Raw genomic sequence first — 27,950 nt, forward strand, 5'->3', positions numbered from 1 at the left:
ATGGAGCTGGGCAGACCCTCTCTGGGAGGCTGGGTGTCCACAGGGAAGGTGGGGACCCCCATCCCTGAGGGCTGCGACCCCCCCGTCAGCAAAGCTTAATTGGCAGAACTGTTACAGAAAAGCGCTTAAACCTCCTTTGCAGCCAGGGGGTGCTGCAGGGGGTGGGGCTTGGGGGTGCCCCTTGTACCGGTCAGTATTTGGGGAGTTCCTTGTTGTTGTGGTGTTTTGCCACCCCGTTGGTTAACTTTGGGGGGGCAGGAGGGGCTTCACCCCCACCCCAGAGTGGCTGCTGCCAAAGCACCACATGCTGGGGAGGGGGGAATGGCCCCTGTGCCCCCATGTCTTGTTTGTTTTTATTGGTTTTTTTAACATTTCTGTTTAATAACTCTGTGAGGAGGGAAAGCCTTGGCTCTGGTCTGTGACTGCGCTGCGAATCTGAGGGGGGTCAGGGGTCCCCCCCCTGCTTTGAGGGTGGGGTTGGGGCGCTTGGGGTAACAGGAGAGCTGTTTAAAGGGGTGATGGCTGCCCTGTGGGGCTGGGGTCACAGCTGGACCGACCCCCTCAGGGCTGTGTGTGGGGCAGGAGGAGGGGTGGGGATGGTGGGGTGACCGTGGGGTCCCACAACTGGGACAATGGTGTGTGGTGGGGGGGCACCCCCAGCTCGGTTGTTGTGCCCCTCATGCTCGCCCTGCCACCTGCTGCCCCCCCCCCCCCGGGTGATCCTGTGTCCCCAGGCCCTGTCACACACACCACCACCACCTCCCCACCCCCGGGGTGATCCTGTGTCCCCCAGGCCTGTGACACCCTGACGTGCGGAAAAGACTTTACAACCCGAAAGGTTACACAGTAGGTGTGTTTATTGCGCGCAGATGCACGGGGGATCGCTCCACCACAAACGTGCATCCCCACCGTGGCCGCTTCTCCAGTATTTACCCAGTTAAAACATCACCTATTTCGAAACGCCTAGACATATTCATGACCTGTCCCCAAAAAGGCCATTCCTTCCTGTCACTTCATTTCCATAATCTCCGCCTCGGGCTCCTCCTCGGGGCGCTTGCGCAGTTCCTCCTGGTGGTCCTGGGCAGGGGTCTTCAGGGATGAAGGCCGTAGGTCTTCCTCGCTGTATACTCCTCCCCTCTCCCCTGGAAGCTCTGATTTGGCTGAGCTTGCAGTCCCAGACCGGTTTCAGCCTGGTCTGTCCCTGTGTGCACACCTGGCTATCTCCTTTTTGTTCTTGTTTAGAGATGGATGTTAGCGAGCCCTCCTTAGCCCTTAGCGCCTCCTGCCTTTGACGCCTTTGAGCCATGAATTAGGTCCTTGTTTCTGTCTTTTCTGTTTCCCTTATCAGCTTCTTTCTCGAGCAGTTTGCAGGGGTTAGTGACTAATTGTCTACTTGCCTGTATGTTAGGTCTGGGAAGCAAGTTTTAATAGTTTTAGCTTTTTCTATGTAGCTCCCTATTAATATTTTCGATATATCTTCGCTTATAAAATATATTTTCCTTATGTCCCTCTATCAATTCCCCCCTTTTCTGTTTAGTTAAGTGAATTCTTTTACTTGGCTATTCTGGTTGGTATAATGCTTCGTACATTGAAGTTATTCTTCTAACTACACGCCAAACCCACATATATAGGGTCCCTACTAGAAATAATAAAATAGCGGTAGCTATCAACAACACTACTATTGGATGCATTAGGACGTTGAAAAAGTCTGGTGGCTGAAGGTGACCACCCAAACAGTGTATCCCACCATTTGTGTTCTCCGTCCTTTTTGACCCTTTTCAAGACCCTACTTACCTCATTTGCCTCATGATGAACAGTTATTAGTTTCCTGTCCATTATTCTTGGCTTCCTCTAATATCCGTATTAAGTCTGGGTGTTTCAACAATCTTTTTCTCACTGCTAAGTCTATCCCTGTAGGTGTGGGTTCTAGTTCAGAAATCAACGTATAGTTTGATCTCGGGATTTGATGAGAAACCACAGGAGCAAAGTAGCTAAAGTCACATCCTGTGATGGTGGTAAAATTACAAATACAGAAATTCGAGTGATTCCTGGTGTCTATTTCTACTCCTTCTACAGACACAAAGCGACATGTTGTTCTTAAACAAGCACAACCTTTTCCTGCATAGACGACAACCGGTTTTGGACTGGCATTCGGGCGAATTTCAAGGTGACAGACCTTTTGGTCGGTATCCAGCAAATGTCTTGTGCACTCATGGTATTGCTTTCGCAGAGAAATCCCTGTTGCTTTCGTACAACGCAGGATTCTAAGTCAACTGTTTGTTCTCTCTCTTTCGGGCCCATGTCCTATGTTCCAAAGGATAAAGCAAATTTTGACCGTGATTTATTCCCATGGCTATTATGGGATGTATTACAGTCACTGATGCATTGTGGATAGTTAACACGAGGGCAGTGACTGTGTGTGTGGTGGGGTTATAGGTAAAGTTTACCACTTCCCAGCAGGACTGGTGCTCTCTTTCCCTATCAGTGGCACTATCCCAAACTATCTTCCGTATCTCCGTGGGGAAGACCCCTTCCTCTCCTTCCCTTACAATAGGTGCAGTTATTGATTGTATCCACAGCTGGGCCTGGATACAGCTCAGGGCCAATGAGATATTACTGTGGAGCCCTCCAATTGCAGCTATAATGATATTATGATCCCTTATGTTTGTCCGTTCCCAGCCGGGTAGAACTTCCGACACCAACCATTGGTGAGCTCCTAGAGCTAATAGGGAGGATTGTGATGGCTGTTGTAATTTGGACAGATCAGCAGTAGAGGCAGCTAATTTGTTCATTATCACTTCTGAATCTGTGGTATTTAGAACCCCAAGTCCTGTCCCTAACACCCCAGCTACATCCCTCGGTATTCGCCTTTGAAAAATACCCATTCTCCTGCGTAGCCAAGTGGTCCACCCTTCATAGGAAGTCCGTAAGAAAGGGGAACACAATGGTTGTATTTCTGAAACCTTAACTTGCATCATCAGTTCCACCCTTTTTAGAGACCACTCTGGGTTAAATAATACTTGTTGCTGACCTGTATCTCTGATGACATACGGACCAATCTCATAAATCTTAGATTCAAGTTTAGTTTGGGTTCGGACTGTTTGAGTGCTAGTATCAGCTGTATAGGTTGTGCAGGGCCCCGCTGTCGTAGACGGTACAGCATCTATCTTCAATTTCAATGGTAATCCTATTTCACCAGGTGCCCAGACCCAGGTTACAAAGACAGGTTGTGTTAGAGTAAAATTATGCCAACAATCCAAGATACTGCAAGGCTTTCTATTTGTTGTGTTTGTTATTATATTGGATACAGCTATCTGGTTTGCCCTTTTGTAGGAAGTTCTGTTAATTCCTCGGCATCCTACGCTTATGTTTTGACCCCGCATTCCCTGCAGTTGAGGCATCATTCTCTGAAGGTCTGTGCTCCAATAATTTTTGGGGTACACTTCATTTTTATGCATAACCATGGTGGCAAGGCTTAAGCTTTTTCTATCAGAGAGCGATCCCATATCCCCAGTATATTCAATATGAGCTTGGGTCCATGGCCATTCTGGGGTGTTACTGTTCGACCCTTGGGTTACGATAACTACAAATACAACAATTTTCCTGACTAAATCTTGGCAGGACGAGTTACTAAACACTTCTGGGTGCAATATACTCATTTCGCTCGGCAAAGCTTTAGTTTCAGTTCATCCTCACCCTGTGTTACTTTCCAAGGAGTTTTAGGAGCTTTCTTCACTCAGGAGTGGTGAATCCAGGCGCTTTGTTCCCTGATCTTGATTGCCGTGAAAGAGGTGAGAAGCACTTGGTATGGTCCTTCCCACTGTGGCTCCACAGTTTTCTCTGTAAGAGACTTAACATACACCTAGTCTCCAGGTTGTATGTTATGCACTGGTCCATCCAAACCCCTGCATCGGGTTCCAAACAGCGGTTTCCCAGTTTTACGAAGCTGTTTCCCTAATGCCACCATATAGGAAGTCATCAATTCTTCACCAGTTTGTGAAGAGGTTCCCTTTTGTACCCCATAGGGTCGCCCATATAGGATTTCAAATGGGCTTAGCCCTTCCTTAGCTCGGGGTCTAGTTCGTATCCATAGCATTGCTAGGGGTAGAGATTGTGGCCAGGCCCAATTGGTTTCTTGTCCTAATGCAACAATCTGTTGTTTAATCTGGTGATTCATTTTCTCCACCTGGCCACTGGATTGTGGCCGGTATGGAGTGTGTAGTTGCCAATCTGTCCCTAGATGGTGGCTTATTTTTGGCACAACTTTGGAGATGAAGTGCGGCCCTCTATCTGAGGACATCACCGCTGGGACTCCAAACCTGGGTATGATTTCTTGTAGCAACACCTTGGTCACCTCTCGAGCTTTAGCTGTTCTGCATGGGAAGGCTTCTGGCCAGCCTGAAAAGGTATCAGTTGGTACAAGCAAGTATTTATACCCCCCTTTTCCAGGAAGTTCTGAGAAATCAATTTGCCAATGTTGTCCCGGACAATTCCCTTTCCCAATTTGGCCCATTTCTGGTTTGGGGACAATTTTTGGATTAGTCTGGAGGCAAAGGTCACGTTGCTGAGTCACTTGTCTGACAGTGATGTATAAATATCGAGCTGTCCCGTGTCTGATAAGGTATTTGTGTAATGCCTCCGCCCCCCAGTGTCCCTTCTTGTGTTCCTCCCGGACCAATGGCCAAACCGTATAAGAGGGGACTATGAGTTTCCCATGTGATGTTACAGCCCACCCGTCCTCATTGTACGTTCCTTCCAAAGCTGTGATTAACTTTTGATCCTCCTTAGTGTATTCTGGCTTACCTTCTAGGGTTATCTGTCCATCTGGGACTAGTGCTCCCTCTACCTTTACTGTTTCTTTAGCTGCCTGTTTTGCCTCTCTGTCCGCCAGTTCATTTCCTCTTTCCAATTCAGTGCTCGCTTTCTGGTGTGCCCTGATGTGCATAATTGCCACTTTTTCAGGAAGTTGGATTGCATTCGAAATTCTTAAAATTTCCTTCACGTGCTTGATAGTCTTTCCTTGGGAGTTCAACAGTCCTTGCTCCTTCCAAATTGCTCCGTGGGCATGTACCACTCCAAAGGCGTATTTAGAATCAGTCCAAATATTCACAGCCTTTCCTTCGGCCCTCTCCAGGGCTCAAGTGAGGGCTATGATCTCAGCCTTTTGTGCTGAAGTGTCAGCCGGTAGTGGTCCAGATTCTATTACCTTTTCAGCAGTGGTGATGGCGTACCCAGAATGTCGTTTTCCGCCCAGGATATAGCTGCTCCCATCTGTGAACCAGTGCTCTGCCCCATCCATGGGGGTATCCTTTAGGTCCATGCGGCTAGAGTACGTGGCCTCAATCGTCTCGAGGCAGTCGTGGTCCACTGGTTCTCCAGCCCTCCCACTAAGAAATGAAGCGGGGTTGACAATGTTAGTGGTCACAATCTCAACATCATCCTGCTCGACCATGATAGCTTGATATTTCAGGAATCTCTGTGGGGAGAGCCAATGTCCCCCTTTCACTTCAAGGACTGTAGACACTGTGTGAGATAGGAAACCAGTCATTTTCTGACCCAGGGTAGACTTCTGAGGTTCCTGGACATTCAGGATGAATGCTGCTACCGCCCTTAGGCAGCCAGGCCACCCTTTGGCAGCAGCGTCCAGTTGTTTGGAGAAGTACGCCACAGCTCGTCTGTATGGTCCCAGGTCTTGTGCCAGTACTCCTAACACTATTCCCTGCTTTTCATGGGAAAACAGGAGAAATGGTCTACTCACATCAGGGAGTCCCAGTGCAGGTGCTGACATCAGGGCCTTCTTCAGCTGATGGAATGCCTGATCTGACTCAGCATCCCATTGGAGGTGACTTTAACTGGATTTTATCAGGGAATACAGTGGTTTGGCCAGCAGGCCATAGTCATGTATCCAGAGCCGGCACCATGCCGTCATTCCCAGGAAGGTCCGCAGTTCTTTTACAGTCTGTGGCCGAGGGGTCTGGCATAGGGCTTCTTTCCGGGCTTGCCCCAAGGACCGTTGCCCTGCACTGATCTCATACCCTAAGTATGTAACCTGCTGCAAAGTCACTTGTGCCTTGTTTCGGGACACTCAGTACCCCTGAAGCCCAAGAAAAGTTAATAAACTTACAGTCCAGGTGACACAGGCTTCTCTGGTTTTAGTTGCAATGAGGATGTCATCCACGTATTGTAGTATTTTTCCTTCTTCCGATGGTGGTTCCCATAATCCCAAATCTTTTGCTAGTTGGTTCCCAAAGATGGTAGGGCTGTTCTTGAAACCTTGTGGCAACACCGTCCTTGTGAGCTGGGTCTTCCGACTGCTCTTAGGGTTTTCCCACTTGAATGCAAAACTCTTCTGACTGGCTTCATGGAGAGGGAGGCAAAAGAAGGCTTTACTTCTAAAACTGTAAACCAAATTAAATCAGGAGTTAAGGTGATTAGCAAGGTATGTGGATTGGCAACCCCGGGGTATAGAACCTCTGTTATTTTGTTAATGGCCCTCAGATCTTGGACTATTCGATAGGACCCATCTGGTTTTCGGACCGGGAGAATGGGGGTATTGAACTCCAATTCACATTCCCTCAATAAGCCCAATTCTAGGAATCGCTCTGTTTTCAGGTGAATCCCTTGCCTGTCTTCTTTCTTTAGTGGGTATTGTTTGATTCTTACCGCTCTCTGTCCATCCTTCAAATTTATTATTATTGGTTGGGTATTCTTGGCACGTCCTGGGGCATCAGTGACCCAAACCCCGGGGCAGACCTGAATAATGATCTCCTCGTCGATTTGTCCTTCTATGGGAATATTCACCAAAGACAAGCTCATTATTTGTACATATTGATCATCATTTACCTCCAGAGTAATCTCACCCTTTTTGAATTTTATCGTGGCCTCCAGCTGTTCCAATAGGTCTTTTCCCAACAGGGAATTCGGTGAATTTGGCATAGACAAAAATTTATGGATGCCTACCTGCTTGCCCAGTTTATATTTTAATGGTTCATAAAAATAAGCTTTGTCACTCTGGCCAGTTGCTCCCTTTACCATGACATAGTCATTTCCTAAAGGCATTAAAGCTTGATTCAAAACTGAGTGTGTTGCCCCCGTATCAACTAGAAACTCCTTTTTTTTTTTGTTGTTGTTGTTTTTCTCCTCATTTCGTTGTAATCAATGGATCCTCTAATCAGTCCATTACATGTGCGATCATTTTTCTTGGGTTATTCCGCCACCTATTGTTCCCCTGACGCTGTCGCTCCGGACATTCCCTTTTCCAGAGACCCGTTTTTTTACATATAGCACATTGATCCCTGCTCAGGGGCGCCGGTCCACGTCTCATCCTGGATTTAGGTTTCCATTCTCTCTCTTCTCTAACTACTGCCACCAATTTGCCTAGACTCTGCTTATAATTGTCCTCTCTGTTGCTAAACACCCTCCAAGCCTCTTCCAATAACACTTCCAAGTTTCGACTATTTGGTGGATGTAATTTTTGTCATTTACATCTGATATCATTCTGAGATTGTCCTAGAAATAGGGATACCAGATGTTGTATTCCCACTGCTGACCCGGGGTCCAGTGGTGTATGACAACTCATCGTGTCCCTTAGTCTATCCAGAAATTTGGAAGGGGACTCTGAGGGACCTTGTTTCACTGCATATAGCACTGCTCGATTTATAGGTTTTGGAATTGCCTTCTCCATTCCTTTCACTACCCATCCTTGGTCTGCTCGTAATGTGTCCACATCAGCTGATCGATTAGGGTCCCAGTTTGGGTCCTGCAAGGGGAAGTATTCTTTAACATCACCCCTTTTTATCTCATAATATTCTTTTGCCAAATCCCCGGCAGTTTTTATAACCAACTGTGTTTCTGTTTCGGTTAAGCAGTCCAATAACAGTTACCTGTCATTGCAATCGGGGCTGTACTGTTTTATTATAAACTGGAGATTTTGAGTAACGCCTACTGGGTCACTGCGATATTTTTGGGCAGCATCTTTCCATTCCTTCAGCTCGTAACCAGAGAATGGTATTTTGACTTTTCCTGTTTCTCCATCCGGTCCAACTGCGTCCTGGAGAGGAGCTTGGAGAACTGTTTCTGTTATCTGCCTTCCCCGGGTTCGGGAAGATATCGGGCTATCTGGTGGGGAGGAGGGAGGATGTGGAGGGGTACGGACCCTTTCTAAGTCCTCATCTCGCCCTTGTGGCTGCTGAGGGGGCCTAAATAGATCACTTAGATCTTGTTCTGATCCACGGTTAGTTTGACTTCTCTCTGTACACCTTTGGCCAATGCTACAAGCCGAACAGCACCTTTTAATTTATTTTTGTTGTTGTTTTTGTTTTCTTTTTCTAATGCAAGGACAATGGGTTCTCGTGGGGGTACTAATCCGCAGTCCCTTTGCCACTCAGGATTGTCCCGGAGAACAAAGAACATATCAGCGTATGTTACTTCATCCCATTTCCCTTCTCTCCTCAGAAACAACATTAACTGTAAGAGCGTGTTATAGTCTAACGTGCCACCTTCCTTAGGCCATTTTGCCCCATCTTCCAGCTTATAAAGCGGCCACCATTGATTGCAATACTTAATTAACTCTTTCTTCTTTTCTGTGCCCCCTTGTCCTGCTCTGTCTTTCCAATGTGTCAGAACACATCCTAAAGGGGATTTTTCATGAGGTTTACTCTTTCCTCCCCCCATCTTTTGTTTTTCAAACCCGAACCCTTCGCTTATCTTTTCCTTCCTTCTCCGCACAACTCTACTTTCCACGGACCAACATTACTACTTATCAATATCCACGTGTTACACAGACGTATCAAGGATGGGCACGGCACTCCTTATTCATACTTCAAATTATTACACTCGCTTCGCTCTTCTCCGGCCGCCTCAGTCGCCCCAGCTCGGAACCGCGGATAGAGCTCCTCACTCACTTCGTATGTCTCACTCACGCATACACTCAGAATGTCCGGACAGTTTTGATAGTAACGACAGGAATTGTAATTGCAGGAAGCTTCAACTAACATATAAAGCCATTCACAAACGACTCATGTTGATCCCCAGGCAAATCATACAATTACCTCCCCTTTTGTTGCCAGGTGATGGAGTCCACCTACTCATCCAGGGCACGGGCAAACCGACTTTCCTGGACAAGAGTCATAACCAACATCCCCTGGCAAGATTGTGGGGTTTAAGTTTAGTTATTTAGCCTTCCCAGTGAACACCCTTCTAAGCAGCTGCAAATATTGGAAAGATGACATGATCGTGAGAGGCCCGCTTACCCTTCTCCTGCTTCTTATGTACCAGTCATTAGCAGGTCCGTCCTGGCTCCCGATGTTGGGATGCAGCGGCAACCTCGGATTCGCTCGATCTACTGCCAAGATCGCTAGCGGCCGCCCTATCAGTCAGCAAATCCCCCTGTTACCATGCAGGGTACCCTCCTCCCATACGGGGACTATGCTGCACGCCAGATGTCTCTGCTCGATTTACCAGCTGCCCCGGCCACGCGTACGACTTACAGGCCCCTCTCACAAAACATACCATTTGATCCGCGGCTTCAGGAGGTTGTTGTCTGCTCCCGCGGTGAGCGGCTGGCAGCGGAGGCTCCTCCGAGGAAAGTGCTTGGGGTGCGCCCAGGGGCGTCCGCTCCCCAGGCGATCCCACAGCCGAGCAGAGAGCCTTCTGGCTGGCTCGCCAAAACTGACGTAGGGAAAAGACTTTACAACCCGAAAGGTTACACAGTAGGTGTGTTTATTGCACGCAGATGCACGGGGGATCGCTCCACCACAAACGTGCATCCCCACTGTGGCCGCTTCTCCAGTATTTATCCAGTTAAAACATCACCTATTTCGAAACGCCTAGACATATTCATGACCTGTCCCCAAAAAGGCCATTCCTTCCTGTCACTTCATTTCCATAATCTCCGCCTCGGGCTCCTCCTCGGGGCGCTTGCGCAGTTCCTCCTGGTGGTCCTGGGCAGGGGTCTTCAGGGATGAAGGCCGTAGGTCTTCCTCGCTGTATACTCCTCCCCTCTCCCCTGGAAGCTCTGATTTGGCTGAGCTTGCAGTCCCAGATCGGTTTCAGCCTGGTCTGTCCCTGTGTGCACACCTGGCTATCTCCTTTTTGTTCTTGTTTAGAGATGGATGTTAGCGAGCCCTCCTTAGCCCTTAGCTCCTCCTGCCTTTGACGCCTTTGAGCCATGAATTAGGTCCTTGTTTCTGTCTTTTCTGTTTCCCTTATCAGCTTCTTTCTTGAGCAGTTTGCAGGGGTTAGTGACTAATTGCCTACTTGCATGCGTGTTAGTTCTGGGATGCAAGTTTTAATAGTTTTAGCTTTGTTTTTCTATGTAGCTCCCTATTAATATTTTCGATGTATCTTTGGTTATACAATATATTTTCTATGTGGCCCCCTATCACCAGCTGTCTTTTCCATGAGGTAATTTAGCTGTGCTTGTTCATCTCAGTGCCCTTGTTTTCTTCTTTCAGCTACCTGGTCGGTGATGAGCTCCGGGCGGTGACGGAATACATGGCCGGAGGCGCTTTAACCGAAGATGTTACCCAGTTTTGTATGGAGGAAGGGCAGATGGCAGCTGTCTGTAGGGAGGTGAGGGATCCCGCGTGTGCTTCCTCTTCCTTGGACGGGATGGTACTGGTGAACAGGTGGCAAGAACAGGAGGGATTTCATCTTGAGAGCTTTGTTTCTGCCTTGCTTTATGATATGGAGAAGAAAGGGCACCTTAAGTGAACTGCCTGACAGTGTCACTGCACTTTCTGTACTCTGTGATTACACTCTTAAACACCGTTATTGCATTACATTTTTTTACTTTTTTTTTTTTTTTTTAGTTTGACTCTTCTCAACTTTTCCTCTTTAAACACGTGCCTGGAGCATGTCTGTACTGCATTCCTTGCCTGTAAAAGCAAACATGCTGGTGGCAGAATTTTAAAAGAACAGCAAGGCAAAGGAGAGACTCATTTGTCAGAGTCTCAGCTTAAAAGGATAGCATTCCACCCAAAATGGTGTTTGCTCCTGAAAAATGACTAAGGTGCTATTTCCAAATCTGCTGTAGAGCCTGACAATAAAGTCTTTGTCCTGCAACCTCCCACCCAACAGTGATCTACTTCACACCGAAGGAAGGGACTTTCTCATTTCTGGCAAACAATACTTTGTCATATGGATGGACATAGCACACTGATTTGGCAGCAGCCATCCTGCCTGTGCTTTCAGGGGCTAGTCTGTGACAGTAATGGACATTTCTCTTCCCAAACCTGATATGCCTTCGTTTGGAAAGTTGTTACTTTAATAGTGTTGAAGCAGCAAGCTATTCCTCTTGACAGTGCAATATTCAGGCATTGCTCACAATTCATCTGGAAATTCAATGTTTTAGAGGCGTTTCATTTTTGAGTGGTGAAATCTGGTCATTAATTTTTACCCTCATGTTTCCTTTTTACCTATCAGTGCCTGCAAGCCCTGGATTTCCTTCATTCAAAGCAAGTGATTCACAGGGACATCAAAAGCGACAACATTCTGCTTGCAGTGGATGGGACTGTCAAATTGGGTAGGTATTCTTGGTCAGCCACAGCCTTCCCAGACTGTGGCATGGGGCTGCTTTTGACTGACAGCCAGTTCCCCAGAAGGGATTCCTGTGGTAGTGCGCTGACCACTGCTGCCAGCTCCGAGCACAGTTCCAACCCACAGAGAGGCACAGAAAGGAGAAAGGTGTGAAGAGTGTCTTGGGTTTGTGTGTGGCCCTCCCAGAGGGAGGGAGTTACAGTCTAACGGTTCAAGTCAACAAAAGCCACTGCAGGGAACTTGAGGGGTGGGTTTTAAGTGGCCAATTCAACAATATTTCCGTGGCTACAGCACTGAGCAAACAGAGCACGGCCGCTTTTCCAGATAGATTCCACACCGTGTTCTCGGGCATAGAGTGGGGATTTCTTTTGCTCGCTTTCCTAATTCGAGCTGCCTTTAACACCACTTGTTTTCCTCCTCAGCTGATTTTGGCGTCTGTGCTCGGCTCAGCCCTGAGCAGAGTCGACGGAGCACAGTGGTCGGGTCTCCATACTGGCTGGCACTAGAAGTGGTGACGAAAGAAGCCTACGGCCCCAAGGTGGACATCTGGACCCTTGGGGTCGTGGCAATAGAGATGGCAGAAGGACAGCCTCCTTTTATTGATGAAGATCCTCTCAGGGTAGGGTGTACATAAAATCAGATACCGGTGTCTTTCAAATCTATCCCGTTAATCCCCCGTGAGGCAAAACCCCAGCCGCATCAGCTGGAACCAGTTCCCCCATGGCCCGCTTCTAAAGCTGTCACTGCAGCACAGCAGCATCTCCTGTAGCTTTGGTGACGTCAAGGGGAAGACTTCCAAAGAGACGTGACTTGTAGCCAGGTCAGAGATGTGCCATCTCTGCCTTCAACTGGGCTTGAAATACCTTGTATGCTTTTTGAAATCTCTTTGAGCTGTATCTCTGAGTGACAGCGATTTTTCAGCGGCAAGTTTCTCCAGTTGGGGAATTTTTCTGAAAAGCATTCCAGCTGTGTCTGCAGGCAGAGAAGTCTTTTCAAACTCGGATCAGTGCCGATGGCTCACCTGAGCCTTTCAGGTAAGCAGTGTCGCTGCTTGTAGAAATGCCATAATTACTCATTAGCAAATGACTTTCTAAAAATGGGTTTTAGCACAGAAACTTGGAGTAAACAAATGTATTTTTAATGTTTTGAGGTTTTCCGTTTCATCCTCATTCCTTAAAATGAAATGACCAGCTCTTATCCCAAATGAGTGTGTGATAGTGAAGGCGTGTATACCACGATAAAACCTCATGACTGGTAGCTGGAACAAAGTTAGGTGCTGCACAGTTAATTCCTGATTGGGATGCAGGAATGTATGAGGAAATTAATTGTGACCGTGTGTATAGATAGATCGTTTGTGTTGAGGCTGGAATTGAAATAGAGCATGACGTGTAGCTTTTCCCATAGCAATAAGGCTGTGCTCTCTCTGGTCTATGGCACCCAGACTGTGTGCTGCAGGCCGAGAGAAGAAAGAGCAGAAGGGTCAGGACATACCCCCAGGCAGGCTACTTAAGAAAGGAATACAACAACTACACCAGTGTCAGTCCTCCGCTCTGCTTGAACAAAGATTCCTGAGTTTTCTTGGAAGGCTTGTTTTGGTTTGGTAGGTGCCCGGGGTTGTTGGTTCCAGTGCACACAGGAGGAGCGGTGTGCACTGTGCCACCTCCTGAGGGGGGAGAAGAAGTAAAGAGGTTTGGGTTCAGCCTGATGCTGAGTCAGCTGAGTGCACCGCAGCTGGCAGGGTGGCAGTAGGCCTGTGTCCCTGGTTTGCAGGCTGAAAATTCCCAGCTTCCTTAACCTCAAAGGTTGCTTAGGGCTCCTGGAGAAGCCTCGGGTCAACTGTGAGGCAGGGAACTGGATTTTTTCTCTCTGATCAAATTCACATTCAGCCATTCCTGCCCTTGCCCAGATTATTTGAGATGCTCTTTTTCTCCCTACATGCCTCGTCTGCTGTGGGAGTTGAGATCAGCTTGAGCACTCAGAGCTTCACGGTGTCTTCAGGTGCCTGAGTAAAACTGCAGGAGGTTAAAATCAGGCACCTGGAGTTGGTCCCGTCTGTGTTCACTTCCTGGGCTCTTGGGCAGGGGCTGTTGCCCCTGAGCTGGGAACAGTGAACAGCTTGTGATGGACCGCCTGAAGTTCCCCAGTTCCCAGCTGGTTTTATGAAAGTGAATCAGCCCCAACAGGGACAGGATCCTTCTGCTCTTGTGTGTGGAATCACAGAGTGCAGCGAGAGCTCTCAGCTGCATCCAAACAGGAGAGCTGATAAGCAAGACCTGTGTTTGCAGGTCAGGTTTTTAGCTGATGGCACACAGTAGCTGTTGGGTTTAATAGTCACATTTAGACCCCATCCAGGGAGTTCTGCGAAGCCTGGAAACCAAAGGATGTTCTTTCACATTTTCGTGAATGCTTGTTTTAACAGTGCAAGGCACGCAGCAGCTTCCGTTCCTGACAGGAGTTGAAATACCTACATGTACTCTAAGGGCATTAAAGGATCATTGATCAAAGAGTTAACACCAGTCTGAATGTAGATATGATTGTTGTTTTCCACGTGTAGAGTAAATGCATCCCCTGTTGCTCACGTTCTTTCCAGCCGATGCAGAACTCACAGGAATGAACCATTTTCCAGCCAAGAGTGGCCTGGATATTTCTGTGACAGTGTTTGTTTTCTCTCACTGGGATTTCCTTCCACCAGGCATATGCCTGGGGCCTGAGGGACAAATATTGGTGCGATAAACGTCCTTTGAAACGCTGGTTGGACCTCCCCAGTTTCAGTTTTAAAAATACCCAACAAACCAAACCCTAGGCATTCCTGTTTCACAGCCAGGCGAATGTAGCCGGAATAAAATTCCCAAGGCTGGCATGGGTGCTGTGTTCCTTTACCGCAGGAGAAGGGACGTCCCTGGGGCAGCACCATTTAACCGCAGTGAGGACAGGCCCTCCGGCTCACCGCTGTGCCCGGTGCCTGAGGTCAGCTGCAGAGGGACGGGACAGGACTGATTTTGTGACACTTCTCTTGTGGGAAGAGAAACTTCCTTTTATTGTTTTTCCTCTAGGATAGTTCATTTGCCTTTTTAGGCCTGGAAATTTTCCTCTACCTTTAAGAGGATAAGAGCAAAGTCCCTTTGGCCACCGTCTCTTTAAACGCCAGTAGCGCAGAGCTGTTCTTGTCATGGCGGACATTTGTATGGAAGACTCCTAGGCCTATTTCTATTATTATTGCTGTATATTTGGGACATATTCTGCAAGTTTAGGTTCAAACAGTTCAAAACATTTGTCTTGCCGTTCTGAAGAACGTCTTACAAAAGCAGAATGAACTCATCTGTCCAGCTTCGCAGCGTGTTAGACCTTGATTCCAAGTGAACTGCCCCGGATAATGCTCGCCCCATGTTTTGCAAAATTACGTTCTAATTCCTTGGCCTGAGGTCTGTCAGGAAGACTTGCTGATCTGGAATTTGGAGACTGCTGAAAGACAGAGTTGCGGGTGGCTCCTGTCTGCCCAGTTATGTGTTTTCTTCATAATATAGTTGTGCACGCAGCTAACGTGTCTGTGTTGAAAATGAGGTTCCAAATGTTTCTGTTTAGCCAAGGAATAAGCTGATGGATCTACTTTTTTATCCTCTAGTTACCATTTTTATCTAGAACAGAGGGAAAATCTGGACTACCTTTGTTTTAAGGAAGCTGTACTTTAGGGAGCAGTGAGCACTGCAGGGATGCATTTTATGTCCGAATCCTTTGAAATAATACAGCTGGACCAAGTTCACTCTTTAAAATAGCCAGGAAAGCTGGTGTCGATGCACAGAGAAGCCAAATGTGCTTTTGCTGATGGAGTTCCTCCTAACTAGGTCAGCCACTGCAATCAGCTGTCGAGGCAAGATCACGTTGATGTTGGAGTAGCTGTGGCTGCATCAGAGGTTTTTTGTAGGTAGAGAAAAATCATCTCTAACCCTCTGCCAGGGAGGAAACTGGCACTGGAGGCTGGACCTTAAAAAATGGGCTCTCTGTGAGCAGTTCTGGGTAAGAAAGAAACAGGTGGAGTCTTGTGTTTCTTGTTACTCTAGGCGATGGATCTGATAGCGACCAACGGGACACCAGAGCTGCAGAACCCCGAGCAACTGTCCGCTGAGTTTCGGGCCTTTTGGAGCTGCTGCCTGGAGGTGGACGTGGGCAGGCGAGGGTCTGCCCAGGACCTTCTGCAGGTAAAACGCGAAGCGGCTGCAGGTGAAAGAGCTGCGCTGTGTCCTGGTTTTGTCATCAGCTGAACTCGAAGGCATCAGATGGAGCCCCCTCGTGTTAGGCTCCACTCTGGGTGCTTTTCAGCTGAAAAATCAGTGGAATCCTACAGTGGTTTGGGCTGGAAGGGACCATTAGAGGCCATCCAGTCCAGCCCCCCTGCAGTGAGCAGGGACATCTTTAGCTGCATCAGGTTGCTCAGAGCCGCATCCAGCCTGATCTTGGATGTCTCCAGGGATGGGGCTTCTGCCACCTCTCTGGGCAGCCTGTGCCTGTGTTTCACCACCCTCAGCGTAAAAAATTTCTTCCTTATATCTAGTCCGAATCTGGCCTCTTTAGTTTAAAACCGTTACCCCTTGTCCTATTGCAACAGGCCCTGCTAAAAAGTCTGTCCCCATCTTTCTTCTAGGCCCCCTTTCAGCACTGGAAGGGTGCTAGAAGGTCTTCCCGGAGCCTTCTCTTCTCCAGGCTGAACAACCCCAACTCGCTCAGCTTGTGCTCACAGGGGAGGTGTTCCATCCCTCTGGTCATTTTCGTGGCCCTCTTTTGTGTTTTGGTAGGAAGTTCAGGTTTACAGGGTGGCAAAATAACTGCAGTGGAACGATAGCAGGCGCAGAGGCCTGAGATGGCGTTGGGGACTGGTGTATGCCGAGAGATGAGCAGGGAGGAACGCAGTGAAGTCAGTCCCAGCCAAGCGGACAGAGGTTTGGCGGTGGGAAGGAAGGGGCTGCGGGTGCTCCCTGTGAGCATCAGAGGGGCCCCGGCTTGTCCCTCCTGCCCCACTTGTAGAGGTTTCTGCCAGCGAAACGGGGATGGATGAGCAGGACTTGTCACAGCTCCTTCTGTTGCCTGGCATAGTCGAGTAGATGAAAACTGCTGCAGGTTTGGTGCTAGGTTTTGTGGCAGATAGGGGGTGGCACCGTGTGCCCCTTGGCTGTCCCTGCTGTGAAGGTGCCAGCCAGCTCAGAAGGGGCAGGACATGGGGTGGTAGACACTGCTGTCCCTGCAACCCAGATCTGAGTGCATCAGCGCTCTGTCACTTGTCTCCCTGCTCTTCTCTCGACCTCAGTGGCCTTCAGAAGAACACGTGGGCCTAAATATTGCTGGGATAAACATGTCCTAGAGGTACTGGAGCTCCTTGAGGTGTGGCATGTGCCCCTCATCTTTTCTGAGCACTAAAAGAGCCCGTGTCTGTAGCAAACAGGAACCTAAGTGAGCATTTTGAGGTTCCTGAGAGGAACAAGGCCCTGGGACAGCAAGCAGCATTCCCAGAGCACTGGCGGGGCAAAATTGCCAGCAAGCTGAAGACACCTTGATAAATGGATTAATCGAATGACGGGCCATGTTGGCCTGGGATAGCAAGGGACTGGAATTGCAGACGCAGGTGCAGGTGGTCCCCTAAGTCCCATGGCCAAGGCCATCAGAGGCAGCGAGACTGCTGCGGGCAGTACGTCGGCGGCTGCGCTGGAGACAACAAGACCTTGTTCTTGCAGCTGACACTTGCCGCTGGCAGCGATGAAATTGCTCGCCCTCCTCGTCCTGCTGGCCGTGTGCCGGCCTGCGCACGGCATGTGAGACAGCTGTGGGTAAGTGGGCCGAGGCTCTGGGAGGGAGCTCGGGCAGCCCTTGACGGGCTTCACTGGAGGGGGCCCGCGCGGCCCCTGTGGCCACTCCACAGCTTCCCAAACTCCCTGTGGGAGCCTCAGCTCCTTGCCAGCACCCAGGCTGCTGGCACAACCCGTCTACGGGGCTACAGCGGACAGAGGGCTGGAGCCACAGCCACGGGGTTCCCTGGCCCTGCCGTCCGTGCAGCCCCTCGGGGGGAGGGAAGACGGCTGACCTTCAGCCTCAACAGCAGCACAGCCGTCCAGCAGCACACTCATGAGTTTCTTCTTACACCAGGACCTGCGGGCTCCGGCCCATGGCGGCTAGCTACGGCATGTCGCGCGTCGTGGGTGGCTCGGGTGCCCAGCCAGGGGCCTGGCCCTGGATCGTCAGCATCCAGAGCCCCTGGGGCCACGTGTGCGGAGGGTCCCTCATCAGCCCGCAGTGGGTCCTCACAGCAGCCCACTGCTTCAACGCGGCCAGGTAAGGAGGAGCAGGGAAGGGGGCTATCCCCACAGCACCAGCAGGTGCCCCGTCCGCAGCCCCACGAGCTCCTGCCATCCCGCTGCCTTGCAGTATGCCCGGTGCCAGGGCACTGGCGAGCCCAGCTGAGAGACTGCTCCGCAGAAGGCTGGGCTCGTGCCACCGCTTCCTAGCAGCCTCCAGCTCCACGTTCCTGGTGCCCAAGGCATGCTAGGGCAGTGGCACCCTCCGCAGCGCTGCTTTCCTCCCTGCCTTGGGAAGCAGAAGGCAGGGAACCGCGGGGCTGCTGCAGCACGTGGCTCCGCTCCCTCTGAGGCCTCTCTGCATCTGCCTTCCAGGTACCTCACCATGTGGCGTGTGGTGATCGGGGCCACCCACTTGGCTCAGCTGGGCCCTGAGACCCAAGTGCGCGGTATTTATCGGCTGATACTTCACGAACACTACAATAACGTCACGGAGAGGAACGACATCGCCTTGCTGGAACTGGACCAGCCTGTCCAGTGCGGCTACTACGTACAGCTGGCCTGCGTGCCCGACGCCTCACTGAGAGTGTCAGAGCTGACGAGCTGCTACGTCAGCGGTTGGGGTGCCACCATGGCAAGATGTGAGTTCCCAAAGAGTATTCGTGTGCCGAGGGTAAGCTCGGCACGCTGGGGAGGCGGGCTGAGCTTCTGGGCAGCGGCGAAAACCAGAGTCGGGCTGCGGGGACGTACGGCCACGGAGAGATGGGCCCGAGCCATTAGCCAAAGCGAGAGGGAAGGGCAAGCCCGGCACAAGGCCTCTGCAGGGGCAAAGGCGGGCCCTAGGGAAGGGCTTCGCCCACACAGGGGAGGAGAAGTGGGAACAGAAGGGCTGCTGGCTGCTAACTCCTTCCTGTGCTCACAGCTGGAGGATCGACCGCTGTCCTGCAGGAGGCCCAGGTCCACCTCATCGATGTCAAGGTCTGCAACAGCAGCCGCTGGTACAGAGGGGCCGTCCACCCCCACAACCTCTGTGCCGGCTATCCGCAGGGCGGCATCGACACCTGCCAGGTAGGAGCGTGCTCCGCGCCAGCCCCCAGCAGCACAGGCAGCCCTGTCGCCAGCGCCCAAACATCCCCCGGCGCGTGTTGCGCCTGCCGAGTCGCCCTCCTGCCGCTGGGTCCCCACCACTGTCGGGGCTTGCCTTCCCTTCCCCGTCTGCAGGCCCTTGCCCAGCACCCCTCTTGTCCCAGAGCCCCGGCACTCTGCCCAGAAAGGCCACCCAGTGCTCTTGCCCCAGCGCAGAGGTCTGCATCCCAGTCCTGGAACGTCCCCCTTCCACACCTCCAGGATCAGCGGGCAGAGAGGAGAGAGCGCCCTACCTTGCAGGCCCACCACCCCCTCCCAGACAAGGTCCTGCAGGCTCCAGCACCTGAGCAGAGCCTTGCTGGGCACTGGGTACAGCTCTGGCAGGTGCCAGGAGAGAGAAGGAGCCAGCCACAGTGCTGACAGGGGCCACCCAACACCACCAGAACCCTCTGACTCTCCTCCGCTCCGCTGCAGGGTGACAGCGGTGGTCCTCTGGTCTGTCAAGACAAGCACGCCGACTACTTCTGGCTCGTGGGGGTGACCAGCTGGGGGATAGGCTGCGCGAGAGCCAGGCGGCCCGGAGTCTACACCTCCACGCAGCACTTTTACGACTGGATCCTGGTACAGATGGGACTGCACCCAGCAGTCCGGGCTGCTCCAACGGCACGGGCATGGAGTCATTTTCTCACCGCCTCCACCCCCGTGCAGAGGCCAAGGCCGATCCCAACACAGTCGGGCACGTTTAGCTCCTGCCCATTCCCACTCCAGAAGCTGGTGGAGTTCTTTACTCGGGTGCAGGAGCTCCTGCAGGAGCTAAGGGGGAAAAAGGCTTGAGCAGCAAGAGGAAGAGGATCCAGTGCAGGCTGCAGAGTAGCACCACCCTTTCCTCCTGGGGCAATGCCTGCTGAGATCCAAAGGCAGCCTCAGTGCCAGTGGCCTGCTCGGTCCTGCCCACGCTCCTCTCAGGGCACACACAACTGCTGCTCTTGACTTAGTTCTTGAAATAAAGTTGACCATTTTCACAGCTAACCATGCTTCAGTCCAGTCCCCTGTGCAAGGCAAGGACTCCACGCCCAGCTCCTGCAGAACAAGGCTGCAGGCAGACAAGTCGGTCACACGGGCAAAGAGTCACTCCAAAAGCTGAAACCGTGCCCAGTCTGAGACGAGGGTGCTCAGAGCCACTGTGGGGTGGAGAAGACTGGCTAGAGGGAGGCTAGCAAGAGGAGAGGAGGAAATGATGTGACACGCAGCCAGCGTTGGGGGTATGCCTTAAGGCACGCAAGCTGAAGATTAGGGCCTGCTGGGAGCCTTCGCTTACTGAAGACACCGTGGGAAACGCCTGAGCATGCCAAGAGCTATTGCTGCCTGTAGCAAAGCGAGTGCGAAGCTGACGGGAGTCAGAGTGCCATGAGGAAGAGCCGGATTTCACAGGTAGTTAAGGGGGATTGGTGTGGGAGGTGGCCACACTTGACAGATAACTGAAGGAAGAGCTGGGGTGGTTTTGGGGAGAGAAGTCTGGCAGGGACAGCAGTACCCAGGAAAAAACTGCATCGGTAATGCCGTGGAAGTCCGAGGTGACCCAGCTAACAGCGCCTGAAACACCAAACCTGTGGATGGCTGTGGCAAACCTGGGAGCAAGGGGGAAAAAATACCCGCGGGGAGGTCCCTTGCTTGGGAGGAGACAGGGGCAGAGAAAGAGGGGAGTCAAGGCATTTGAGGGGCATGTATAGGCATGGAAAAAGGAGGGGAGGGGGGATCAAGGAGCCAACCCCACAGAGGCAAACTGCTGGTTGGTGTGCTTGTTTGACTGAGCCCTGCAGGTGATCACCGCAGTGCGTCCTACCTCCTCTTGGAGAGCGATTCCCACTCCTTCGTGTGCGGCCCCACTCTGCACCCAGGGCACGGGTGGGTCCAGAGGGCTGGCGGCCAGCAAGGGCAGAAGGGAACACAGGCCACGGTGACCCAGCGGTGGGCAAGAGCGAGTGTCTCGGGCCAGCTACTGTTCAGAGCGCTGTGTGTTTGTGCAATTCACTAGGGAAACCAGAAGCTGGACTAGCTCACGAGCAAAGGAGAGAGACCCTTGCAGTCGTGCAGATGGCCTGTGGTTGCAGCCCACCCGGTTTGTTGAGCTGCCCGGTGGTGCCGATCCTGGGGAAGGCTCAAGAAACGGCGGCTGCCTGTACCTGCAGGCGGGCAGTGGAGTGTGCACAGCGGGAGCCAGCGGTGGTTTGTGCGGCTGTTGAACGGGTTTGGGCTTTCAATGTGCCCAGCCCGGTACGCCTGGTTCCTTTCTCCTTGCAGGTTGTATTCAGAGCTGTAATGCTATTTTTTAAAAAAAGCAAAAGCAAAAGCAACCAGCAAACAAAAAAAAAGGTGGGCAATTCCACCCTGCAACGGGTTGTCTCCCCCAGGCCCTGGCCACCCTGCCAGGCGACATTCACCACCACCAGCAGGGTGCAGGAGCGGGCCCGGGGCAGGGCTTTCACAGGCCACCCCTATTTTGAGGCTCCTGGCCGTGCAGTTCCTGGGCAGTGCTCAAGCAATGGCAGCAGTGCCCACAGCCGGTATTTTTGATCTTTCTCCCTTTCTCCCAGGCTCTGGCTCCCTGGTTTCCAGCTGTTCTCTTTCTGCCTTAAAGCCTGTTGTGCTGCTTCTCTTCCCCTTCCTCACTCTGGCTCCTTGTCCCCATCTTTTTTAGCCTCCTCCCTGCCTGCCCCGGCCCCTCGTGCTCCCCCTGCTCCCCCACCCCGGCGGCCACCGTTGCTCGGTCCCTCTCTGCCGCCCTGCCCCACACTCCCCCTGCCGCTGGCCCTCAGGCTCTGGGGGATGTTTCCCGCCCTGCTCTTGGCTTGGGGGAGGGGCCATGGGGCCCGCGGGGGCGGGGCAGGGCCGGGGGAAGTGTCCCCGGAGGGGCAGGCAGCAGGAAGAGGCCCCGGGGCATGCTGGGAGCTGTAGTCCTGGGGCAGGGGCTGCCGGGCGGCCATGCTGGTGCCGGGAGGTGCAGGCTCTGCTCCAGCCATGGCCCGTCTGAGGTGAGGGCTGGGGCTGCCCCTGAGGTGAGCGAGGCCCTTGCACGGGGGAGGGGGTGTCTTCTGCCTGCTGGCTGCCCGGGGGTGATGGGTGGGAGCTCCAAGCCGGAGCCAGGCCGGCTGGGGCAGCCCCAGGGTGACCCAAGAGCTGGGCAGGGGAAGGAGAAGGGAGACAGACCCCCCATCACAGGCACGGGGCACCCCGACTCTCAGATCCCCCCCGAGCCCCCCCAGCCCCGCTCCCCCCCTGCAGCTGCCCCGTCCCCAGCCCCTCCCCTGAGGCCTGTCCCGCAGCCCCAGGCTGCCCCACGGCCTGTCCTGGCAGCGGCGAGCGGGGCCTCGGGCAGGCCCAGGGCTCTGTTAACCCAGGGGCCTTCAGCAGCAGTGCGGGGAAGGAGCGGGGTCTGCAGGAGCGGCTGCAGCAGGAGGGGCTCCGGCCTGGGGCCTGCTGTGACAGTCACGGTTCTTTCCTCTGCCAGAGGCTGTGCCAGGGCTCGGTGGTCTGTTCCTGCCCTGGGGATGTAGTCAGCTGCATCCAGCTCAGGCTGAAGCTGAGGAGATGGGCAAAAGGAAAAGCAGCTGGAGAAGGACACGAAGGGGATCCGGCTGCGAGCTGCCCCCAGCTGCAGACAAGAGACAGCCGGCCTCTCCGCGTGAGGAAGGGTCCCTGTGAGTAGTCCTGAGCAGAGCTGGTCACCAACATGCACCGCGGGGTCTGTGTGCGTAACCAAAGCACGGTATAGCTGTGGGGGCGGGGTGTGTGTGTGTGTGCGCAGTGAGGCTGTGTATGTAGGAAGCCTCATATTGTAAGAGCTGAGAGAGGCGGAGACAGAAATGTCTCAACAGTAAAATCCTCCCAGCAGCACCAAGAGCGGGAGCGGCAGTGAGTCCTGGGCCCTTGTGTTATAATCAGATCTGAATTTTGAATTTCATTGGTAATTAATTGTTTTGAATAAACAACTAATTTCTTATAGTTAATTATTTCCTGATTCAATTAATTTACATTATGGTAAGGAGTAGACAAAACCTCACTTATGCTAAGAGACAGCAGATGCAGGCCTTAGGAAGATGGCCAAAGCTGAAGGTGATGTGGATTGGGAAACTGTACAGAACACAGAACGAGGAGGGAGGGAGGCAGGTACAAGGGGTGAAATTGTACGTTCTCAGCTAGTTCTCTTATGTGATGAAACCATCGAAACAAAGGAATGTTGCTGTGAAGACTCTCCTGTCCTCCCCATCCTAATTTGTATATCAGAGAATTTGATCAGTAAAATAACCAATGATTAGATTAGGATAGGACTATTAAGAAAGTTATAGAATAGGGCGGACCAATCATTGTAACTGTCAAAATTAATAGCGGGCATAAGATGCATGCTTATGTTAAAATCTGTTAAAGATCCTGACTTTGCAGAAAAAGGGTATAAGATGTTGAATTTTTGATGTAACTTTGAAGCCCGTCGGGTGGAGCTGTCCCCGTGCTTCCCAGCGCTGCAATAAAGACGTGCCGGCTTATCTGCAGTTGTGTAGATAAATTTGTTGTGATTGCGACCCTCCGTCCACACTTGGGGCCGTGTCACCCCTCTTGTGCTCCGGGTGCCTCCCTGTGCCTGTGCCCTCCCACCTTCCATCACTGGCGTCACTCTTTTGCTTCCCTGTACCTTTCTTCTTCTGTCTGTTCTTGTCCCCTGCTCCCTCTTCGTCCCTCTCTGCTTTCCAAGCCCCTCTCTTGTTCTGCTATTCTACCTGCCCCTTTGGTTTTCCTTGCTCTCCCTCTGTCCTGCTCCCTGCCCCTCTTTTTTCCTTCCTCTGTCTCTGTCCTGCAGCGCATGACTGGTTTTTCATTCACTGCCTCTTTGTCCCAATCTGCATTCCTCCTTGATGTTCCCAATCTCTCTGGCTTCTTGCCTGAGATGCTTTTTCTCTCTTGTTTGTAACAGGAGACGCTGTTCTCTAAAAACATAACGGCATTCTTTTGGCAAGCCGCTGAAACGCTGAGAAGATCCCCTCCTGGGAACACTGTGCAATATTCTTCCTGTCTGCAAGTGGCACCTGTTCATCAGAATGGATTCCAGAACCCAAGGGGCAGTTAACCTCCAGAAGTCTTAAACCTTCTGGGGAATCGCACAGACTATTTCTTGCTAAGAAGATGAAGGCTCTGTTGTTCCAGCTGTCCTTAGTGTTTCGAGACAACAAGCACTTGCACTGGTACTTGTTCTTTTCTGATCTGCGGCTCCTGTGAATGTTTCTCCAAGTTCTTGGTTTCCTGTCCAGGTGACTCTCCAGAGGACTGTAAAAATCAGTCTTTGTGGAGACTCTGTGCTGCGGAGCTGCCTGTATCGTTGTTGTCACCCAGCTGCCTACAAACGGCTCCCAACCCCAGACAGTGGGGCGGCATTTCTGATCTGCTGGAAGGGGGTGTCTCCATTTTTAATGTTGTTTCTTTCAGGGAGCACTGTGAGCGTGGCAGATCCTAAGCAGAAATACACTCGATTTGAACAAGTCGGGCAAGGGTAAGTCCAGTCACAGCTACTTACACAAAAGCACGCGCCAGGTATTTTGCTGGTGTGATATCAAGCGTGAAGCCGGGCAAGCTCCAAACGTGTTCAGACCCTGGGCTTAGATTCTGCTGTCTCTCAGTACTGATCAGAATTGGTGCCTGTGGTCAGAAGGCGTCGTCAAAGAGCACTTGATGCTGGCAACGTCTTGTCTGCAGCGAGGGGCAGGACCTGGAAGATCTACTGTCCCTCAAGTTTGTGGCACCCGTTTGCTTGTTTTCTTAGGGGAAATCATTTTTGTGTGTCTCAAAATAATACGGCCACGCTAAAGAAAGGAGAAAAATCTTTATTGCCTGAAAGAGCAACTTAGAACCTGATAGCTGTCAGATAAATAACACTTCTCAAGAACATTTCTTTCCAATCTTTTGCTTTAAAAAAGTATTTAGTGATCAGGATTATAACGGCATAGTTTAGAAACTGCAACCAGAGATTAAATATTCAGCTCTCTTTTCTGGCAGAGGTAGTGAAAAACAACCATTCAGTAATACATGCAGTGTCGATGCACTGTCCTTTCCTCAGATGGCTGGCACGTGTGTTCAGGGCTCTCAGAACGACTGCGTGGTGTTGCCTGAGTTTTGCAGATAGATCCAAAGAAGAGATCTGAGAAGGCACAGCTAGACTGTGTGCGTGTTACATTCTCCGGAAAAAACCCACACAAACACACTGCAGGAAAAAAAAAAGGGACAAAATAAAACCCAACAGCACAAAACTGGAGAAAAAGGGAAAAGAATGAAATCTATTATTTTCCAGTCTGTATATGCACCCCGCCTTTCAGTTTTGGACTGAAAGAATTTAGTATGAACTCTGGAGATTTGCACCAGCCCTTTTTCTTCCTGTTGGACCTAAGTTTTCACTTGGATAGCCTGCATGGCAGGGGGCTGGTGGACTGCTGCGCTGTGCACTGCTGGTTGAAGGAGTGGAGGAACCAAGGTGTTTTAGAAACACTACAGGCAGCAGAGAGCTCCTGTCAGGGCTTTCACTTCCAGGGTCTAAACCACTTCCCATGTCTCTGCTGCTCTTTTGTTTCTAGGGCGTCTGGAACTGTCTATACAGCACTCGACATCAGCACGGGACAAGAGGTGGGTGTCAACAGCCCCAGCAGATTTGGCAGGGGTTCAGCGATTTCTGCCCCGGTGCGAACAGCGGATGGGCTTTCGGATCGCCAGGAGATCTTTACTGCAAAGGCTGTTCCTCTGAAGCGCAGGCTGGCGTCAGCCTGCAATGTACCTCGTCTGCTGTCTTCAGCTTTTCAGGGACAGCTCTTTAAGGGCACCATGGTTCTGTGCCTCAGGAACTGAACGCTTCCTGTGGCTATCCGCTTTCCAGCAGCCATTGCACCGAGGGGTTGATTAATGCCTGAAAAGGTGCCTGCGAATTCCTGGGGGGAGGTCCTGGTCCCCCTGGCATCAGGAAGAGCCTTGGTGCTTTCTGTGCTTGGGCTGATGCTTCACCCATCGCTTCCAAGGCCCATCGTAAGAGAACTGGTTTTTTACTTACTGTGTCTTGAGGACAGGTTGGTGCTCTCCACAGTGCTGTTGGTCCCCGGCTGCTACCATGTTACATCATCCCTGACTGGGCATTTGAATGGAGAGAAATCTGTAAAGAAATCGCAGCAAGCCTTTGGGCCTGCTAAAAACTATAGTTTTTACTGCCAATGTGAATGTGTTGGTTTAGAAATTGTTACATCTCTGTTCCCCACTGTGCATGAAGTTGTGCTCTTACAGAGAATGTTGGTCTCGATATACAATTTAACTCTGTACATTTACAGCATGTAAAACTGCCTGTGGACCTGGCCATAGATTGGTTAGTAATACAGATCGTAAAATCTGAAGATCTGTCACAGTGAGAGGCCTCGGGAGAACCCCAGGGGTGGTCACAGATTCCCCTGTTGCTGTGAGGAATAAATAGCTTCGTTACGTCACTTAATTTTGGACACACTTTGTCCTTATTAACAACCAGCAAGAACGCAAGGAGGGCACTTTCTCCTTTCAGAGAAGGCCACACTAGCTCTGTCTTAGTTACTGAATATATTGATGCATCCACTCGCTGCTGAAGGCTGCCGTCGTTCAGTCCCAATTTACCTTAACCACAGCTTCAGGCAGTAATACTGTTTAGCATTTTTTCCATCAGGTGTTTCATCTCCAAAGTGTGATGCAAGACCTAATGAAGGAGAGATCGTGTTTAGGACTCAGTTTTGTGCTTTAGTCATCCTGAAGCTGGTTGACACACACCTGACAGATGAGAAGACGTATCTCAAGACCAAAGCTCTCTCCAAAAGAATACAGCCGTGTTTAGGTCCAGTGTCGGTGACAGCCTGTTACAGCCCGTGGAGTGGTTGCAGTGAAGTGGGGGCCGGGGGGTTGAGAAGCAGCTCTTGAAGGAGAGTTAACACTGACAGTCCCTGTAGTGGCCCCTTTAAAGTGGCATCTTAACGTTTTTGAATATGGGCAAACACTGCCTGAAAATCTGGCTGGAAAACCAGGCCCGAGAGTGGAGGGGTGCTCTCTTTTGGGCCATGTCAAGAGCAGGACTGGGCAGAGGGGGAGGCTGGCCAGACTACGGGGGAGCAAGAGGCAGACTTGAAATAGCCCCGGGGCGTCGTCTCCCCAGCGGGCGCGTGTCGGGTAGGGGGGCTCTTCTGGGGTGGGTTTGTAGGAGCCCTTGGCCGGAGCTGAGCTGGAAGGCAGGGAGGGAAGCAGGGCTGAGCCCAGAGGGACGGGGCTGGCAGAAGCGGGCTCACGAGGAGGCCAGGACGAAAAGCTCGAGCAGGGCCCATGGCTGCCTGGGGGAAGGTGGCACTGGGTGCAGGAGCCAGGCTGAGGCAGAGGCAGGCTGGCTACAGCGGTTCAGAGCAAAAGTGGTCATATTAGTGATAATTAGACAAGGTGGTGTCTTAGAGAATCCCTTTGCTCTTTGGGGCTACAGCTTCAGCTTTCTGATTTATCATTCCTGGCTGTCAACAGATACATCTGAATCTCACGGGTAGTGTCTCATCCACCTGCAGTGCTGCACTTTACAGCTGCTCTGAGACAGAGGTCTGCAAGGGATCTAAAAGCCCTAAGCTCTGCTTATGACCCTGGGTGTATCCATAAAATACTGATGAATGGATTATTGTTTTTTAACCCAGAAAATAATTGCAAATCTAAACTGTGCTAAAGAATGGCATTCAGAGTTGCAAAATAAAAATTCAAGGCATTAGGAAGTGCTAGGGTCGTACTTTTTGTGTAACCTTAGTAATCTTTTTAGTACAGCATTTGCCACGTAACGTGCATTTGTGTTTTGTTTCAGTTATGCAGTCAAGAACACCAGCAATTGCTGAAATAATGATCAAAAATCACGATTGCTAAAGCATTACCAGCTGGTTTTATGTTTTCACAGAAATAAAATCACTTCCTGCTTGAAAGCGTGCATGAATAATAATACCGTGATACACTAAGGCCATTTGAAAAGAACCTAGATAG

General features: G+C 51.2%; 2 protein-coding genes across 2 annotated transcripts in view; both read left to right on the plus strand.

Moving 5' to 3' along the window:
- Positions 1-27,077, plus strand: LOC147412695 (serine/threonine-protein kinase PAK 1-like). The gene is made up of 7 exons (XM_086481111.1): positions 1-84; positions 2,680-2,708; positions 10,455-10,572; positions 11,425-11,524; positions 11,961-12,157; positions 15,597-15,734; positions 27,018-27,077. The coding sequence occupies exons 1-7, from the start codon at positions 1-3 to the stop codon at positions 27,075-27,077; spliced, it is 726 nt and encodes a 241-aa protein (XP_086337237.1).
- Positions 1-27,950, plus strand: part of LOC147412689 (serine/threonine-protein kinase PAK 3-like) — a 245,863-nt gene that overhangs the window by 210,864 nt on the left and 7,049 nt on the right. The gene's annotated exons all lie outside the window — the stretch shown is intronic.

The sequence above is a fragment of the Leptosomus discolor genome, unplaced genomic scaffold, assembly GCF_034619465.1.
Source record: "Leptosomus discolor isolate bLepDis1 unplaced genomic scaffold, bLepDis1.hap2 HAP2_SCAFFOLD_86, whole genome shotgun sequence".
Taxonomy (NCBI): domain Eukaryota; kingdom Metazoa; phylum Chordata; class Aves; order Leptosomiformes; family Leptosomidae; genus Leptosomus; species Leptosomus discolor.